This window comes from Motacilla alba, chromosome 9 (assembly GCF_015832195.1).
Source record: "Motacilla alba alba isolate MOTALB_02 chromosome 9, Motacilla_alba_V1.0_pri, whole genome shotgun sequence".
In the NCBI taxonomy this organism is placed as follows: domain Eukaryota; kingdom Metazoa; phylum Chordata; class Aves; order Passeriformes; family Motacillidae; genus Motacilla; species Motacilla alba.
Window position 1 is genome coordinate 377,805 of NC_052024.1, and position 15,979 is coordinate 393,783.

Here is a 15,979-nt window from a genome sequence, read left to right on the forward strand (position 1 = left end):
GCCCTCCCCCTGAGGGTCCCTCCTGTTATTGCAGCACTGGAAGTAAAGATGGGGGCACATGCTGGATTCTCAGGTTCACACACACTGGAGAGCAGAAGTGAGCAGCTCAAGTTTACTACTCCTTGAATATCAAATAATGGAGAGAATCAAACTACACAAGAAGAGAAAATGTCCCGGGGTATCATTCTTGTTTGCTTCAACTGGCTCACCATGAATCTTCTTGAAGTTATGCTTGCTAGCATAGTTATTTGAAAGAATTTAATTTATATCAATACATGTTAGAAAACATTCATTTCTACCTGAAATTTTAAGAAGCTAAGCAGTTATGATTTCCACTGCAATCTTAATGATGAGGGATAACTAGAGCAGTTTTGCATTTTTCAGCTGCTCACACTTCTTTTAATAGATGAGCCTGTTCAGACCTCAGGTAACCCTCCATGTATCACTCAAACCATAAGAGGATAACTAATCCTCATCCTTTTTTACCCCCAAACAGATGAGTTTCCTATGCTGTCCTTCCTGTGACTTTCAGAATTTGAAATCTTTGAGGAACCACCTCTGATTTTAGAGAACGTCTAAAAAGTGTAGAAACCACACTTAACTCCACAGCAAAAATCACATCTCAAAAGCAAGTTACATCTTAATTCACACTAAAATGTTTCATTGCAGAAAAAAAATTGTCAAAATAGTACCTTTACAAAATAAATACTTTCTGCAGCTTTAAAAATATTTTGTTGAAAATAAAAGGGTTTATAGTTCATTGAAATAAATGACTTCATATTTCAGCTGCAGATTCAGGCACATTGCAATGGCTGTCATACAGCAAGGCTTCATTAGTTTCAAAGGAGTGTGACACAAAATCTACATCCATCCTCAGAGCATAACAGCAGCAAGAAATTTTTGGACCTATAGGCTTAGCAATTCCAGTACTCCCTACTTGGGTTTCTCTCTTGTGTTCTGAATAGCCCAAAAGTTTAAAAATCCTCACTATTTTCCTGGCACCTTCAGTGACAATCTGTTTTAACTTAACGATTTTTTACTTGAATGGTTATTTAGTACACTTCAGGATTATAAAATGATGAATTTTGTCCCCGTCTTATTGTCTAGGGTTGCAATCCACTGTGATGTCCTGCCTTATTTTTCTAAAGATCAAGTCTTGTACATAAAGAAAACTACTCAAAACTAGTCCAAATGTATCTCAAATCACTATTTTCCATCAGCAATTTTAAAAGTCCAAGTGGATATCATCAGACTGGAATTCGCTGGTTATTTGCCCTGCTTCTTTCTAGCTTCAAGTAATTTAGCATATTTAGGAGTTACAAAGTATCTCAACATTCCCATTCATTATTGATTTTATCTGTCAGGAGGAACTTGCCTTCACTCCCAACCCAAGCATGTAATTCTCATTTTCTCCCCAGCGCCTTCCTCCTGCAATGAGGACCCCTCAGCAGCCACTAAAAGCTCCATCAGAACAGCCTGAATCCCTGACCCTTTAGTCTTCTTTGGACACACTGATGTCACCTACTAATATTTCACAGCTGTAAAAATGACTAGGAAAGGCAATCACAGAAAATAACCAAACTTAAAAGCCCTCAAACCCCTCATCTCTGAGCTTCAGGGACTAGCAGAGGTCACTGTAAGAGTGATTGGTTTTTTAGTGCATTCTAAATCTGAAACCTGAGCATGTTTGTCACTCTTAACTTTACTGGATGATAAGCAGCATCCCTTAAGTCAAAAACAGCATCCCCAGAATTAATTGTGCTATTACCAATCTTTTATTTTACCTTAGATTAGGATCAACATGAAGAGACTGGGGATTTGCCTTTGAAGGCTAAAGTCTTAACTAATTAAGCTACAGTAATAAATGTAAGCTTCAAAGCTAGAAATTAAAAATCATTAAAAAATTCTTATAAACAACCGCAACACTCCATGGCTTCGCCTGCACGTCATATTTTTTTGATCATGCCTCATTTTCACAGAGAAATATTTAACACCAATGAATTTTGGGCATCCTAAACCGACTCGTGTTCTAAGTCTGGCTGACAGTGAGTAGAAATTATAATATTCAGAATGACAATTTTAGATTAACTTCTGTACTTTCAGTGTTGTACCAAAAGGATAGTTGCTGTTATTAATGCCACTGCTTTTCAATCCAAACAAACAAACAACAAGGAGGCTGGACAGCTTCACAGTCTGAAACAGAGAAATGGGATTTTGTGTTCAGCCCCTGGGTGTAAGTGGGCTGACAAGTGCTGGATTTGCTGTGGTGTAGCTGAGAATACACACTCCTCTGAGCTGCTAAAATAACAAAGAAGATTTGGGGAGTTTGTGGTTCCATCTTGTAGTTTAGTGAATATTCAGGCATCCTTCCTGGCTGGTTTTGTTGTCCCCTTATTCTTTACAGTGCTTTTAGCACAGCCAAAACACAGTCAGAGACTGGGACTCCATCTGCTCAGGAGGTGTGAACTGGACCTGCTTCTGAGACACACATTACTTGTCTGGGGGGAGCCAGACCTCTCATCTTGCTAAGAAAGGCTCTCTGTAAATTTATCAAGACCATAAAAGTAGCTGAAGATGTAATGGGCCCAGCTCACCCTGGTACAATTACCCAGCTCAGCCTTGCTGGGACACAAGGCACTCAAATGTGACTTTATCAGCCCAGAAATGGGGGCACAGTGACAAGTTTGGCTCTTCTCTTCCAGGGTGAGAAGGGACATCCATCATCTCACTGCCCTGAATGTTACCTCCTGATTTTCTGCTTCAGAGAACACCACGAGCAGCAGAAACCCCCTCCACACCAGGCTGTTTAGGGTGCTCACAGTGCTTTTAGGGAGTAACATGAAAGGCTTCTGCACAAAAAGAGTGGGAATAATCTGCTCTGCCTTGTGGATAGGACTAAAAGTAATGGGCTAAAACCACTGTACAGAATGTTCAGAGCAAGCTTCATGAAAAACCAGGAACATGGTGAAGTGTGCAACAGATCGCCCAGGGAAGCTGTTGCATCTCTGCCACTCCAGATCTGTAAGATCAGGACAGAAAACTGTTTCTCAGGAATGACAAGGGGCCTGTCTTGTGCAGGAGCATGGACTGACGACATCCTGAAGTTGCTTTCAGATCTGTTTTTGCACAGCGTTGCTGATGAAATGTAGTTGCTGTTGTTGGAATGCAGGTAGATGTCTCTTCCAAAAGCCATCCATCATCTCACAGCGTTTTGTGAGGGACAGAGTCCTGACAAACTGATTCAGTAGATCCCACCTTGTTTCTAGCCAAACTACCCCTAAGCCTGAACTGTTATAATTTGTTTATGGGTTTTCTAGGGGTTCATTTTCTGGGGGGGTATTTTTTGGCCAAGGGAGGGGAGGAGGGTCAGGGAATGTCTCCGATACCCTGCAAGAGGCTCCAGGACGCCGTGGTGAGTTTAGTTATTTTAAAGGTCAGTTGTATTTCAACACTAGTCTCTAAAAATCCTTTTCGGGCCACGACTTGAAAAACTGAAATATGGAAAACTACAGATCCTGAAACTTCTCACTCTTACAAGCTTATACTGGCATTTTCAAGTTTTCCTTCCAAAGTAGGAGACAAAGAATACAATTGCATAGAAAAGAGAAAGTGAGGTATGCTTATACCATTATAATTTTAAGAACCAGGACTTTACATGTACTTGAATTATTCACAATAAATTCATTAGATAAAGAGACACGAAAAGCCATTCATTGCAATCTTGTGAAAGTCTTTGTGCTCCAGTTATGAAAAATGCTGATCACATTTGACAGCCAGCATTTTCACAGGCACATTTAGTCCTGTTAGTCTCTCCTCAGTCCTTCCTGGAAACACCGACTGTCAGGAAGGTAACTGCATGGGAGACTCCTTTTTCTCCTGTCATCACCCTTGATGTTAAACATTAGACAGAGGTGAAAAAAAAGTGCAGATTACAGTAATTTTCTCCTGTGACCACTCAGGTTTGACATGCATCATTAATGTGTGCACTCCTAGAAGGGGCAGACAGACTTAGCGTAGTAGGCATGGTGATGAAAAAAGGCAGAGGTATTAGGAAAAAAGGGAAAGTTTCCACAAACGAAAACCAAAACACCGTTTGCAGTTTGGAGCAGGCCTGTGGCAGGAGTAACATTTAAACTAAAAAAAGGAGATCATAGGAATGGGTACAGAAAATGAATCAAAGCACTAAGGGCAGATAAGAATCACTGCATAGCAAATGCCTCTTAACAGAGTGAAGTGCTCTTCTAAATAACAAAGCAGTTACCTGGTGAAAAATGATTTGCCCAGGTGAAAAATAGGAGATGCGTGAACGACCTGTGCACCAGGGCAAGCAGCAGGGAGCGTGGTGCAAACACAAGGACTAAGCTAAGCACATGTCCAAAAGAACTACACCCTCACCAACAACATATAAACATGGAATGAGTTAGCAGATAAATGCATTCAATAAATAGGCGTTTCCCCTGCCGTGAACTGTCACAGTGGTAAATCCTGTACATTTCCCTAAGCCTGTCACTGAAGGAAGACGAGCACTTCAAAGGGAAGGCATTGAGAAGAGCAGGAAGATTTCACAGTTCAGATAGCATCCAGCCATGTCTCTGTACAGCTGTGCCCTGGGAACATCAGCCTGGGGGGCAACTGACACTGTGCCTTCTGTTCTGGTTCAGTTCTGGTCCTGTAGAACTCCTGCCTATCTGCAGTGAACGGCTACATGGCAGGGTTGGGTTATTGTCTTTTTTTGTTTGGTTTGAGATTTGGGGTTTGTTTTGGTTTGTTGGACGGGATCTTTTGTCAATAGGTTTTCTATGTGTGTTTTTAAAGTCAAATGCACACTGGTACCACTGAAAAAAGGTTTATTTTTATAAGGTAACACAAGTCCTGATGGAAGAGCCAACCATCTGCCTGTAAACTGCTGCAGGGGTTCTTGCAGAGGAAGAATTCACATAAATTTAGTCTTACTACAGTTTGCTCAAGATCTTAGCAGACATTTCAGCACAGATCAGAAACTGCCCTGATATATTCTTGAATCCAGGAACATTAAAAAATACAACCAACCAAACATGGAGAGCTTTCCAAGCACTAGATTTTTTTTCTTCTCCAAGAGTTGCACAAAATACTGAAAATATTAACAGGCTGATGGTAAAGGAACTGTTGGAGCTCTGATTCTCTGTTACACTTGAAGACTGAAATATTATATAACTGCAATTTCTACATTCAAATAAAATATGGCCATAAAAGATGTTCCACATTACCACACTATTACATGTACAGCTACTGAATATTGTTAATGTTGTCCTTGTATCTGTTTCAGTTTTCTCCTACTAAATACCTGATACAAACTTAATTTTCCATAAAAACCTTTAATAAATTAATGATTTTATGAAACCAAATAAAAGTACATGATATTTCATCAAAAACTGCAACAGAAATAGTAAGTTCCTCCAACAATTTAAAAAGACAGGAGTTTTTTTTAAAGTGCAGAGAGGTTTTTCCAAAAACATAGGGAATGCAGGCCCTTCAAGGGAATGAAGGGTTCCATCAGTACTATAATATTATGCCTGGACTTCAGACCATGAGGCCAAATATTATCAGGAAATAAACTATTAGTATCAGGGAATACACAGAAAGTATTTACCCTTGTAAGAAGTAGATACTTTTCACAATACAAATACTTCAATAAATGAAGAAGCTAAATTAAAACTACTGTCTAATGTAACCTTTATCACAAAAGCCAGTCTGTCTGTGTAAGTTCAGTATTTCAAAGGATGATTTTCTACACAAAAAGTAAACCACTCTTTAATGAAAAATGTGTTGATTCTCCCAATGTAAAAGCTGAAGAAAATAATTAGGCTAACAAATTCCCAGTCAGCAGAGTTTGCAGTGTCAGTGACAACAGCACGTGATTAAGATCCCTGGAAGGATCCTAAGGGAATGCAAGCAAAAGAACCAAATCTAAGATGGAACACCCACAGTGATAGAGGAAAAAATGACAAGGGCATCTTTCACTAGGAATTGATCTTCATGCAGCCAAGAATCACTGGGCACCATGAGCAACAAGCAATCTTGATATTAAAATGGGGGTCAATATATAAAACCATTTGGGAGCCCTGGCTTGGCAGGGTAGGAGCTGACGCCAGTGTAAGCTTTTGGGAAAAGTGACTGAGAACAATTCTTTCAGGATGCTGTAAAATGCTGTTTGGGACAAGCACTTGGACTTCTGCTTCCTAAACAATGACAACTCCCTAAGAACAAGGATACTCACCTTTACCAATTCCCTTCCTTAGAAAAGGTGCAGATTCTTAAGCAATACCATCTTTTTAACAACTGCACCATCTTAAGATCTTCATAGCAGCTAGCAAGCTTTACTATTCTCTCTTTTCTTCAGGAAGTATTTTCAATGAAAGAGGGAATTTAAGAGAGCTCGACATGCAGAAGTCCCATATTCTGCTTAAGGGACTCAGGACAGAAAAAGTGTCAGGTAAAATAGACTTAATATAAATGCAAACTTGTATATGACATACATCTATCATACAGCAACCTGAGCAAAAATGTTCAAAACCTCCATTAAATTTTCTGTCAAAGTCTCGACAGTTATAAAGTGCTCACACAGTAAGATATGATTTGAGCAACTTTAAGTATTTGTCACACATTGTGTCCATAGCCAGGGAGCAGAACAGGAAGAGAGAAAGCAGGGGCTGTTACTGCTGAACAAAATTAATTATGTATTTTTACTTCAGGCAATTGCAATGATTAATTTCTAGAAAAGCAAATTCAAGTGTAATTGTGTAATTATTGTGTTTTCATTAAAAACATATTGATAGTGGGTGCCTGCTGTATTATTCTCTTTATTCTGTTCTGCTTCACAACAAGTTCAGTGTAGGAAACACCTCATTTCAGGATCTGTGGGCCAACAGTCAGGTCCCGAGTACTCAGACACAACCTTTACATGTGCCCTTCAAATTACACTGGAAATTCCTTCCTTACAAATGCCAATACATTCAAAATGCAGTCCACAGGCTGAAATGCTGCTGCTCGTGTACATTCCTACCTGCAAAGGGAACAGGTGCATCTTTATCCAAAGCAACTAGGGGAGGGTCCAAAATCACAGTGTCGTTGTTTTCAGTTATGATTCCATGGTACGACGTCTCAATCCAGGGTTTGTGTTTATTCACTAGAAAAGAAGAAACCATGCTTAATTAATTTGGTTTGTGTTTCACATCCATTCAGCTCATTTTGTCTGTAAAGAGAAATTATTTAACATACTTCCAATATCAATGGTATTACTCAAAAGCCACTAACAAAATCCCTACAATAAGCAATCAAATATAAAAGAAAAATGCCATGCACATTGTACTGCACTGATAAGAAAACCAACACTTGCACACATCCCTCCAATTAAGACACTGAAATAAAAAGGCAATTTGTAAAATATTTTTAATATGTTCTCAACTGTCAGCCTAACTAGGTTCAGACAGTTTTGCAGGAATTGCTTTCAGTTGCAAAGCCCTGGTACAAGAGAAAGGGCATCCTGAGAAACCCAGCTTGGCGAGACACAAAGCAGAGGGGTGGGTGAGAACACTCAACTCTTGGTCACCTTCTCACTTTTTATTTTTGGAACAATATCTACAATTACTGCTCTGTTTTGTACATTGTAGAGAAAACAAACGTCTGCATTTTAATTACTGATAAAAGTCTGCACTTCTTCACAGTTTAACCAGGGGATCTGAAGTTCTGGAAAAACCTGTCCTTCAAATGCAGCCGTTGAGCATTTGGATATCTGGTCTTGAAGCACATAGGAAGATCACACAAAAAGACACTTTAAGGAGAGACTACACTACACCATCAGATTGTCTTATTGCCGAACCCTCTCCATTTACACCCCTCTCACCATCCATCTCCTATTGACTGGAAAGGATGAAGACACAAAATGAAAAGGAAGGGGGAAATGTAAGAGGCTTAGCTTTGCTGTGCTTATAAATTGAGCTTTCTTCCTGCAGGCACAATCTGAATGTTATGTCACTGGAACTCCTACATAAGGAATACAATGGTGACAGCTAAATGAATTTCAGTTTGAGGAATGTACTCCCCCAGGCGAGAGGGAGCACTGCGCCAAGGAATATCTACCCCATTTGCAGCAAACTCACATGCAAGGTAATTTCTATACTTATTATATAGCTGTGTGTACCAGATGCTGAAGAAAATACCTGGTGAGTTAACAGAAATCACCTCAGAGATGGAGAGTTGGCACTTAGAGTAAAACCAAATTTTAAAATAAATAAATAAAAAATTATTATTTATTGTTTATTATTATTTCTAAATTAAATTATTATTTATTAAAACAAAATCCACAGATATAACCCTAAACTCTTTCCTGTCTTGTCTTCTGTAAAACCCTCAGACATCAATGAGATTCAAGTTTCCCCCTTTGTGAAGAAAGCAGCAAAACCACCAAGACAACACAGAGGGCTCTAGCCACAGGTAAAAGTGGGCAATTAGCAAATGATTTTTTTTCCACTGGCTATTTGGGAAAAGCATGCAAATATATTTATGGAAAATTGAAGTTCATTCTGTTCCTTTCTTGCTTCCTTGTTTAACCATTAGGCAGCTGTGGACTTGGGAGACTCATCTTTCTAAAGCTGAATTATTTTATATTCTAGCACTAATCTGGGAGCTTTGAGTTCATTCCTATGTTGCAACAGATCTTCTTTCAGAAGAAAGCCTACTTATCTTCACAGTAGTTGGTTTTGCCCATTTTTGCAATAACTAAGCAACAGGAAGATTAAACTGGGGATGTGTCAGGGAAAGGTGAAATGGAAAACAGGGATCTCAAATCTCTTTATCTTGTAATGACTGTACAGCCAGAGGAGAGATTGGTGAGTTTATGTAATAGATGAAGGCCAGAAGTCTTGTTGATGTTGAAAAATGAGAAGTGATAGATGCAATTTCAGAGTTTTTATGGCATTTGGGATTCTGGTTTGCAGGGCAGTTGAAGTATTCTGTATTTGTTAATGGAATATGTGAATTGCCTGAGCATGCAGATACACCAGTGAGCTCCAGTGGCACTCAGGTGTGGCTCACAGGCTCGGAGGGAAACAGGCTCAACTGAGCCCAAGGGCATCCCTTGACTGCAGGCAGATGGAATTGAACCATAGAGAGACAGTAAACAGGAGCTCACATCAAAAGGGAACTCCTTATGCCACTCAAATTTCAAGTACCAAACGCTTTTCATTCCTCCTGATTCTGTTAAGGGTCAGAGCTCTCAAAAAAACCCAATCAAACAAAAAACCTGAACAAGCAAATAAAAAAAGCACCAAAACTTTCCTCTTACTGATTCAAAGGGAATACTTTTGATGGCACTTTTACTTAAGGAACTTTAAGAATACAGTGAGTGCAATTCTACCAGCTTAGCTTTTTCCAGCTGGTGTCCAGTGAGCAATAACAGCAGTCAAATGAGTGGCAGCAAAATCATTCCTTAGATTATACTGGAGGGAAGAAAAGTACATTATGAACAAATGCTAAAAGTACATTATGAACAAATGCCAGTCTCTAAGTTTAAACCTTAGAGACTGGTATTGGGAAGAGGAAAAGAACAATAAAGCAAAACTGAAATAAAATAATATACCAAATTATTTGCAAGCTCTTATCTTGGAGATGAATTTTGGAGATACATCCCCAAATATAAAAACTATGGCTATATAAGCTTTGTGTGACCTGTGGTGTGGACATTTTACAAATAATGGAAAACATCCATGCTCGTTGGGAATGCAAAGCAATTCTCTGGCATCAGATGATCTCTCTTTGAATATTTTCACATCATGAAAATGACTGATCCTTTTGCACTGTTTGGGATACTTGCTTTAATATAAGAAATCTCTAATCCTGAGATGAGCAGCTGGAGTTCTGGCTGGGAGGCTGTTTATATTCTCCCTGCTAAAGGCTGGTAAAATGTTACCACAGAACTAACTGCAGAAACCACTCTACAGGCTTTCATAAAATAATAGATCATGAAGGGAAAACCTTCATACGTAACACGATCAATAAATACTTTAGAGACAAAAGGACAAGTACAAAATATTAGACTGGTTCAAGCCAGTGTTTATCCACAGGTTAACACAGCTCTCAAATCTCTGGTATTTTCCTATCCCTATGCAGTGTCTTCAAAAGAACAGAATTTTCAAAATTCAAAAGTGTTTTGTCTTGCCTTATTTGAGCTACTGATTCTACTTTGGGATATGTGAGTTGGATTTTAGGTTTCCAAAAACATAATAGTGCCACGCTGCTTTTATTTAAACACCACAAACAAAAATGTTTTACCATGCTGTCAATTTCAGGCTATGTGAAACTGTATGTTTAACTAGAAAAGAAAAAAAAAAAATCACATTATTTGAAAAAGCTCCATAATTTTGATTATATACAATACTTACTAGGATATTTTAAAGATTACCATGTATCCTTTTTGGAATTCTTTAAAGTTTTAAATAAGATGGGAAATTCTTCATTTTATCTTTAAAATGGAAATAGCAGGAATGGTTAAAAAATATTTCAATGCTTCTCAACAATGCTTACAAATTCACAACATTCTATAAAGTAAAGTGATAGGGAAGCTACTTTGGTTTGCATTTGCTAAAGATGATGGAAGAGATCTATACACAGATTTGTTCGTGAAGCTTCAGGAACTAAAAAGGCAGAGCACTACACAGCCAGTCAAGCTCAAATGAGCAAATAAGCTGGATAATCAGCAGGTAAGAGTTATACAAAAAAACTTTTCCCTCTTGAAGGCATATCAAATTGTAGCACACTGATATTAACTCTAAACCTAGGGAAAAAAAAAAGATTTTGTCTTCCTCACAAAAGATCTTCTCTGGAAGCATTTATTAGAAACTGGAATTAGCACAAGGCTTGCATGAACGCAAACATATTTATTTAAGACATAAAGATACCCATGCTGTGGGTTGTTTGTCTTTTTCAAACTTGCCTCCCTTCCTATAATGTATTAGTCATTCATATAAACCCTCACTATAAATAATTTATACCATCTAGGATCAGGCAAATCATCTTCCTTTACTACAACTCAAGGTTGATCCATTCCAATTTGTCTGCACTGTCCACAGGGCATTTCCCGGTGTGTCCCATGCAAGGCTGTGATCCCAAGCCTTGGGATGCAGTGGAAGCACTGTGCCAGGAAAGGGCCCCTCTGTGCTCCCTGTGCAAACACTCTGGGCAGAGAGCACCCGCGCAGGGCCAACCCCGCTCTGAGTGCCTGGGGGAACCTCGTGGCCCAGGACTGCTGTCCTCAAAGTCAGCCTAAGGACAGCCCCACAGGAAACTCAGAGCTGAACACAGAGGTAACACAGAGAAAGGCCCAGATGATGTTTAGAACACCCAAACCTCGCTGACCTCGCGCAGAGTATTCAAGACTGCAAGACATGCGCGGCACTTCCCGAAGGCAATCGCAGGCTGTGCATTAAATCTGCCAAGTCCCAAAGCCTGCGAGCAGCAGAGCTGTGATTTGTCAGTGCAGGAGCATTATGATAACAGGAGTACAATAAGGACAAAATGCATGAAGCCATCATCTTGCGAGCAAAGCCATCTTTTCTCTAAGCTGAGACAGACACTTGTTAGGGCGCGGGGAGAGGAGGAGTGGGTGGGAAGCAGCACGTGTACAAGGGACACGTTGCAATGGTATTTGCAAAATTCAGATGGTTTCTGCCTCAAATCAGTTAGAAAATGTCACTGATACAAAAATAACACATTATAAAAGAATTATAAAAGAAAAAAATGTGACTATTAGAAGGTTTAACTCCTGACACCAGGGCAGATTCAATATTGTCAGTTGATTTAACTGACGCTTTCTAAACTTCAGGCAGCTAAAACCTGAGGTAGCAAATTAAAATGGTTAAGAATTGCTTTATGAAAGCAAATGTTTTCTTTCTTTTTCTCCTCTAAATAGCACAATGGATTTATTTTCTGTTTAACTGTGTTGACAATATGTTCTCTCATCTCTCGCTTAAGGAGGTTGTCAATTCCAGAAAAATTGGCAGAAAATTTAGGCTTTCTTACCACCTCTTTCAGCTCTAAGTCTTTTCATCTGCTGACTTAATGATCTTCAGCTCAGCCTGCTGGAATCCTGTGTAGTTGTCAAGGCCTTCCCCTCAGAACCACCCAAAATGAGGATGCCCAGGAAGCCTTTGAGGCACGCAGGAAATCCCATTAACTCCTGCAGAATGTCAGACTGAGCCTCCTGTGCCTGCTGCCTCCCCTTGAACAGCAAGGCATGCTGCTCGAGCCCTGCAGGGAGCTGCTGCAGCAATTCCCAAGGGATGCAGCTGCCACAGGGACAGCTGCAAGGCACAATGCCCCTGCCTGGAAGAGCCCCTGGACCTGGGCAGCACCGACCTGGTGGTCACTCCTCCCTGACAGTGGTTTCCTGGGGAAACACCACAGTGACTGACACCTGTGGGGTCAGCAATGGCCACAGCTCGGGCTCGTTTTTCAGATGTTCCAAAGGAAATGGCAACTAAAACCACGATTTGTCCATTGCTGAGTTTCTGTGAGCCGTTCTCTGGAGAGCTTTAAAGCCCTGGGCTCTGGACCAAGAAGGAGAAACTTGAAAGAGAGTGAGGTCAGAAGATGATTTTGACTCACAAGTGTGGCCCGTGCTATGGTCATTCTTTGATGAACAAGCGAGAAGTTTTGAAATCTCATAACCTTGAAGAGAAATTCAGTGGAGTCTCCAGTAGCTCCAGCTTCTGGTAACTGGATGTCACTACACTGAAGTATATTGCCACATGTGGGGTCACCATTTATTACCGCGGGTCTTCTGGGCAGTCAGGACTTGGTGAAGGGAAGGAGAGATCTTGACTCCATTTCAGAAGGCTGGTTTATTATATTATGATATATATTACATTAAAGAAGACCACACTATAACTAGACTACAAAGAACAGAGAGAAAGATTCATCAGAAGGCGAGACAGGAATAGAAAGGAATGAATAACAAAGTTCTGTGACTCCCAGAGAGTCCCAGAGCTGCTGCCTCCTCGATTGGCCACCAAGTAGAAACATCCCACACTGACCAATCGAGGAAGCACCTGCTGCATCCCACAGCAGCAGATAACAAATTGTTTACACTTGAAGCTGAGGCCCTCTCAGCTTCTCAGGAGAAGAAAATCCTAGCAAAGGGATTTTCACAAACTATCACAACCACAGAAGTATTTCAAAGATTGTGTTTTATTAAGGAAGTTCTCATCACACGGGTCATACATGTGACTGTACTGTGCACGTGTGGCTTTATAACAGAGGAGACCTTAACTTGAGATAGAAACCTGGATTTCCAGAATGAGCCAGGAATAGAAACCAAAGACAGAAGCAAAATCCCAGATCTCATAAAGCAGCAGCTAAGAACAAAAATGTTCAGAAGATGGGCAGATATGGGGGGCTTAGGTCACTAAAGAAATGAGGATTGGAGCTTGAGAAAGAATTTAGGACTTCCTCTGGAAGGCAGAGAAAACAAGAACATGGATTTTTGCATGCATTTTTGAGGAAAAAGAAACTAAGTAAAAAGTGGAAACTGAAAATGGCTGTGTAGTAGAAGTAAATAATGTTTGCATTTTACAGGATTAAATCTTTCTCAGCATTAGGAAATAAAAAAATTGAGTAGCTTTACCAGGAGGAACTGTGTTTCCCTACCTACAAAAACCCTAAAAACTTTCCAAAAAGGTTCAGATATAAAACACGTTTTATATGCTTTGCCAAAGACAAATTGTAGAGAAGAAATTTATTCTGTTCCACACACTTTGTTCTGCCTGTGATGCCATTGCCTGAATTACTGAAATTCCAGTAGTCATGTTCTGGCTTTACTTTTAGATAGACAACTTTAAACTATAATGTTTTATGTGCTTTTACATAAAATAATAACATGAAAATCCTGCCCCAATTAAGGCAATGGGAGTTTTGACATTAAGATCAGTTAAAGCAGAATTTATATGATTTATGATGTATGATTATGAGATGTGAACTCTTTGGAGAACATTTTAACTGAGCAATACATTATGGGCAGTGCATCTCAGCAACATTAAATTACTCAGTGGAGCTCCTGTGGATACCTTGGCACTGCTTTGTGCTGCACAGCAAATCTATTCTGCACCAACACACTGCACTAACTTTTCTGCCATAAACACATTTTCTGGCCTCCAAGAGAAGGCCTTTCAACAGAGATGGTTCCCATCAACAAAATTTATTCTTTTATTAAAAAGGGGCAGCATTTGAAAAGGAAGACTCTTTTGTTAGTAGCTAATTCTTATTACAAACTAATTTGACCAAAAGCACCAAGTGCCTTGCCTAATAGATTTGATAACGTCGGTAATTACACTGCTGTTGGCTATTTCTAAAGTAAAATAACATACTCTGTACTTATTCTGACATGTTGAGATGCTTGTGCAGCCAAAAATACGATTAATTCTCTTGTGAATGTGTTTGTTTGGGTTTTTTTGTGAGTGGGGGAGAAACTTCTTAACACTGAGCAAATTAATATTACACATTTAACAGGAACTTCGTGAATGCTTTGCTCAACCCAAACCTGTGCTGTTCAGGAAAAAACAATCGAGTTGCAAATTTTGTAGAACTCCACTTACAATACTGAGATGTAAAACTTTCAGCACATTTTTTACTTCTGACCCTTATTTCTGAAGAGCACACATTGAATTTTCATATGCATACAGGAATTAGTCTTTACACTCTGTCTCTCTTTTAGGGAACGGACCACATAGTTGTGGTCTCTGGGCCTTGAAGTGCCTTTAAGCTTAAAAGTTATTTTAATTAACACAAAAGACATTTCAACTCCTTCATCAACATGCCCTTATAAATTTATCTACTGATAGTTGCCTTAACAAACAGACTTCAGAGAATGCAAACCTGAACTCTGAGCTCCAAGTTTCCATGCCTCAGCATTAAGAGCAGGAAGCTGTTCATGTCCCATATCTAAGAAACAAAATCGGAATTAGGGGATGAGTCTGTCCCACAGCTATCCACGAGAACTTTAACAGCACTTACTGATTCTATCCTCAGACATAAAAATTACACACTTAAAAATCTTGGGGAAAGTATCCAATGGTTTAAAAATGTTTTCATTGGTGTCTCAAGGGCACAAAAATGTCACAAACAAAGTGTTTTCCTATGTATTTACTTGCACTCAAAAAGCATTTCACTTATCTTGCTTATCAATGCCAATCTTCAATTCAACATGGATTCCTCATGAACAGCTTCATTCTCATTTAAAAAGACATAAAAGCTTGAGATGTCCAATATTTAACCCTTCTATCATTTAATTTAACTTCCTTCACTATGGAATAATTCCACGCTCACTGTATGAAGCTGCCCCACTCTTACATTATGTCTTTTGTTTGGGCTGAAAGTTGTTCAGAACAGGGATTTATTTTTCCATTATGAGCATTAACAGCAGACACTTAACCTGACTCTTGTCCTTATTCCTTAAATAAACAAGAATGGAGTGAGCTCTGAAGAGTTCTGTCAGTGCTGATCAGGGCTCCCAGCACTGCTTCACTGACTGGAAACCAAGGCCTTGCAAATACTCCACGTATTTCATGTAATTCTGAGGAGCACACCAATCCCCAGTGAACATTTTTATCATGACAGTGTGTTTTCATAGGAAGCAAAACCAATCAAATACAGTGGTTGCGCAGAAAAGCAAGAGCAATGCCCTAAAAGCACCAACGACAGACCTCACTGAGGAGCTGCAGGCCTGCAGGATGCCCTGTTTAACTGAAGAACTAATTTGTATCTGTAATACCCCCCTTATAGCCTGAAATACCAAATCCAGGGGCTTCCAATGGCTGCTACGTCTCAACTAGGACATCTCTGAAGTGAACATTGCAGATGCTACAGAACTCGAGACATTTTAACACTGGCTGAGCAGATTTTCAAAGGTTTTTCAACACCTTATAATTCAGATGAGGACATTTTCCTTTGT

At 39.6% G+C, this 15,979-nt stretch overlaps 1 protein-coding gene across 1 annotated transcript in view; it reads right to left on the bottom strand.

The window, feature by feature from the left end:
• The window catches only part of CLSTN2 (calsyntenin 2), a 322,820-nt gene that overhangs the window by 184,830 nt on the left and 122,011 nt on the right, over positions 1 to 15,979 (bottom strand). Inside the window, exon 2 of the mRNA XM_038146273.1 lies at positions 7,043 to 7,165. Coding sequence (XP_038002201.1) covers positions 7,043 to 7,165 — 123 coding nt within the window. The remainder of the gene's footprint in view (positions 1 to 7,042; positions 7,166 to 15,979) is intronic.